This window comes from Nicotiana tomentosiformis, chromosome 5 (assembly GCF_000390325.3).
Source record: "Nicotiana tomentosiformis chromosome 5, ASM39032v3, whole genome shotgun sequence".
Lineage (NCBI taxonomy): Eukaryota > Viridiplantae > Streptophyta > Magnoliopsida > Solanales > Solanaceae > Nicotiana > Nicotiana tomentosiformis.
Window position 1 is genome coordinate 115,989,701 of NC_090816.1, and position 4,672 is coordinate 115,994,372.

Genomic DNA, 4,672 nt, shown 5'->3' on the forward strand with positions numbered 1-4,672 from the left:
TAAGTTCACATGAACTGAAATAGACGTATATTAAAATATGACGAGTATGAAAACAAACAATTCATATACATCAAGGCAGTGGCAGAGCGAGATCAAAGTATGGATTTAGACTAACCTAGTAATTTTAGTCCAAATTTCATATTGTCTTAAAAATATATATAAATTATTAATTTAAAAACCTAATAACTTAAAAGAGTAAAAATTTTGAACTCATTAGTTTTAAATCCTAAGTCTTTCTTTCTGTGATAGTCAATAAGATGCATTGAGGATCAAGATAAAAGCACACTTTGATATATTTTCTATTCTTAAATATTTGTATAGAAGTTTATATACGTTAAATTTATGGTTTAAAAGTTTCTTTTTGTTTTTGATTTTCTTTTTGAAGGGAAAAATGTGCATATTTGACTCATTAAACAATATCACTTTAAAGCCTAGTTAAGGCTATTCATCAAGAAATAAAACTTTTATGTTAAGCAAAATTAATATCATTATACTGAGGTTTTAATCACGGGTGAAACTACTTTATCTAAAGGGTAGTCAATTGACCACCCCTTGTCAAAATATTATACTGTATATATAGATCAAATAATTAGATTTAGAGATATATAACATATACTGAATACTCCTTGTTACATCTATTTCAGTTCATGTGAACTTATTTAACTGGGCATAAAGCTTAAAAAAAAAAAGAGTTTGAAATTTATGATATAAAATGAGGCACATATATTTTATATGGTTATAAATCATTGTATAAAAATAAATAATTTCCAAATATAAAAAGATTAATTCTTTTTTACGCGAACTAAAAAAAAAAAAATCTTCACATAAATTTAACTGTGAATATAAATTAAGATATCGTCCTAGAAGAGCTGTTCCCACTGTAAATCAAATATCTTGTCAAATTTTCCGGTATATTTGCGAATTTTTACAGACACTATTTTGTATAAAAACGGCACCACCATGTTGCAGAGCAGAAAACCTGCGAAACTTTAAGTTTCTTTTTCATTTCAATGGCTTCGTTTTTTACTCTAACAGTCCTCTCCATACTTCTCTTCTTTTCAATCTCCTCCGTTGGTGCTCGTCACCACCAGTGGAATTCGCCGGAGTCATCTACGACGCCGTCAATTGCGGCTAAAATCCGAGGAGCTTGCAAGGCTTCTCGGGACCCACCAACATGCGAGTCTGTTTTAATGGACTCCAGCCACTTGCCGTCTGAGCTGACGACGCCGTTAATCATTCAATCCGCCGTTAAAGTCGTTTCACAAAACAACGCCGAGGCGATAGACATGGTGAATGCAATCATGGACGCGTCCGCAGGGAATCAGAACCTTACGGACTTAGTGAGGATCGGTATTGAGGTTCTCGGGTACTCGGATAATCGGGTCGGGCAAACGGCTCAGGCATTGACACGTGGCAAGATAAAGGACGCACGTGCATGGATGAGCGCCGTGATGATTTACCAGTACGACTGCTGGTCCGTTGCAAAACGCGTTAACGAAACCTTACAGGTGGACAAAACCATCTCGTTTTTGAACTCCTTGATCGGGTACAGCAGCAACGCATTGGGTATGCTGGTGAACTACGACATTTACGGGGCCGATACCGGGTCATGGGCCCCGCCCAAAACAGAACGAGACGGGTTTTGGGAAGGTTCGGGTTTAGACGGGTCGGGTCAGGAAGTAAAGGGTGGGGTGCCTACCGGGTTGAAACCGGATGTAACAGTGTGCAAGGAAGGAGGCTGTGACTATAAGACAGTGCAGGAGGCGGTGAATGCTGCACCGGATAATGGGCTGACCCGGAAGTTTGTGATATGGATCAAATCCGGGTTGTATGATGAGATTGTTCGGGTCCCGTTTGAGAAGAAGAATGTGGTATTTTTGGGTGATGGCATGGGCAAAACAGTCATTACAGGTTCCTTGAGTGTTGGAATTAATGGGATCAACACTTATGAGACTGCAACTGTCGGTAAGTGATTTATTGGATCAGTTTAATAATTACAAATCTTTATATGTTTTAATAACAAAATTCTTTCTCTCTATTTTGGACTGTACAAAAGTTGATTTTTTTAACATCTCTTTGGAAACAAGCCAAGTAACGGTTGGACAGAATTGCTCCTATAGTAGCTAGACTTCTTTTTGTGTGTGTTATTTTGTAAAATGAGCGTAAATTTCTGCATAAATAGAAATATTTTTTTTAAAACGACGACTCTTGCTGCTTGGCCACTGAATGAATGCATCTCCAAGCGCCGATGATGTTCACGAGTTGTTTAGGCTAATTTTTCTTTCGCGTTTAGTTTTCTTACTTCTCCATTGGCATTAATTTTACATGGTTAGCGTGAAAAGAGGAGGAGGTAAAGCCATTGCCCCTATGGGCTAGTTCCAAGCAGCAAGGCGGATGTAGCCTTTGTGGTACGGGTTCACCTGAACTTATGGGGTAACCCATATTTTCGGACAACATGAAACATAAATATTATATGTGAAAATTAGTAGATTAGAATACATCAAGTTTAAGTCATAAAACTGCCTATGCCAAACAGAGAGCATGATGGTATAGGACTTGCAAAGTGCAAAATCACTGCATTTGGTGTAACCCTTTATTTCTATTTTTATTATTGAAGCCAACATCCACGCTATATTGATTTGTGGTGATGGGGGGATTGGCGGACTCCTATCTATCTATCTAATTATCCAAAAAATTACGTTCATTTATTGAACTCAGTCTATCTTGACCCAACACATTTCAACCCATTTAAAGTTGGGTTGATTCTTAGCCCAAATTGATCCATGAGTAACTTAGCCAAAATATTTTAGAAATAATTTTTTTTGTTTGATATGTTATACATGACCGTAACAAAAGAAAAAAACAAGTCTTATTTAGTAATTATATAATTCATAAGAAAACAATACTAAAGTTTTATAAGAGTTGGGTGGATTGGGCTATGATCCAAATTTTAGTCTATCTTGGCACAACTCATCTTAGCCCAAGTAACTTTTGAGCAGGTCATTTGACCCGCCCAATTATTGACTCAACTTATTTGACCCGCTCAAAATCGGCACAACCCGCCATTTGACATCCCTAGTACTTAGTGATATCAGTAGTACCTCTAAGAGTTGAGAGAAGTGATTAACCATTATCAAATAAAAACTGTCCCTTTTTGGTTCTAATTCTAAAGTGAACATAATTTAACCATTGTGATCATTCTTCACTAAGAGTGAGATAGCTTGATTGAAGAACAAAATCAAGCTATTGTAATTAAGACTTCTATGTTATTGTTCAAGCTGCTTGATATTGGAAGTAAGTAGTGAAAACAAAATCTAAAGTGATGGTAAAATCTGCAGATCACCATTTGCTGCTGCAGACATATTATTTAATGAACTGTTGTAGTTTTGAATAGTTCTAACGTTTGTATTACTCCTAAAACAGGAGTTGTTGGTGATGGATTCATGGCCAGCGGTATCACCTTCCAAAATACAGCAGGTCCAAATGCCTTCCAAGCAGTGGCATTCCGATCCGACAGTGATCTTTCAATTATACAGAACTGTGAATTCATCGGCAATCAGGACACCCTGTACACCCATACATTGCGCCAATACTACAAGTCCTGCCGTATCCAAGGCAATGTAGACTTCATTTTTGGGAACTCTGTTGCTTTCTTCCAAGAATGTGACATCCTAATCGCACCTCGGCAACTCCTTCCCGAAGAGGGAGAGACAAATCCTCTGACTGCTCATGGCAGGATAGACCCTGCACAGTCAACTGGCTTTGTCTTCCAAAATTGTCTGATCAATGGAACAGACAAATACATGGCATTGTACTACAAGAAGCCCGAGGTGCACAAGAATTATCTGGGCAGGCCGTGGAAGGAGTATTCGCGGACTGTCTTTATAGAATGTACTTTGGAGGCTCTTGTTTCAGCTGATGGGTGGTTGCCTTGGAACGGTGATTTCGCGTTGAGTACACTTTACTATGGAGAATATAGAAATACTGGTGCCGGAGCTAATACAGCAGGACGAGTGACATGGAGTAGCCAAATCCCAGGTGAACATGTTAACTCTTACTCTGTACAAAATTTCATTCAAGGGGATCAGTGGATTTCTACGTCTTCTTGATTAACTTGTATGTTAAAAGTACATAGTAAGTAAAGCTCAATATCGTTGAATGTGATTACAGAACATCAACCTCTTGTACACTTCGATAAAATTAAAAATTTCAATGTAAGATATATCTAGCCAAGAGTTATAAATTAATTCTGTCATGACATATAGTTCCTGGAGCTCTTGTTATTGACAAAATTAAAGGAGTTAGGTGTTTGTTACCACATTGTCTGGTGTTTCAATTACTTGTATGTGCTACTAGAGATGTGACATATTGTAGAAGTTTACATTTTTCTGAAGTTGTTGAAGTGTTGCAAGTTTTGCGAAGAAAATAATGAGCTAGATCCTATTGTCATTGACTTATAATACTTGCAACCTGCAATTGTTTTTCAATTAGACTACTGAACTTTAGTGTACTGTATTATTTAACATATTGAGATACTAAAACTCTAACATTTTGTTTGGATGATTGTTATATATCCTTTCATAATATATCATATAGTATTATATTATATTGTATCATTTTGTTATATACAATGTTTGGATAGATTGTATTGTTTGTCGTCGTTTCATGATTT

The 4,672-nt window shown here is 36.8% G+C and overlaps 1 protein-coding gene across 1 annotated transcript; it reads left to right on the top strand.

The window, feature by feature from the left end:
* Nucleotides 1-918: 918 nt before the first annotated feature.
* On the top strand, nucleotides 919-4,320 carry LOC104087984 (probable pectinesterase/pectinesterase inhibitor 51). The gene is made up of 2 exons (XM_009592582.4): nucleotides 919-1,965; nucleotides 3,424-4,320. The coding sequence occupies exons 1-2, from the start codon at nucleotides 1,011-1,013 to the stop codon at nucleotides 4,107-4,109; spliced, it is 1,641 nt and encodes a 546-aa protein (XP_009590877.1). The 5' UTR covers nucleotides 919-1,010; the 3' UTR covers nucleotides 4,110-4,320.
* Nucleotides 4,321-4,672: the final 352 nt, after the last annotated feature.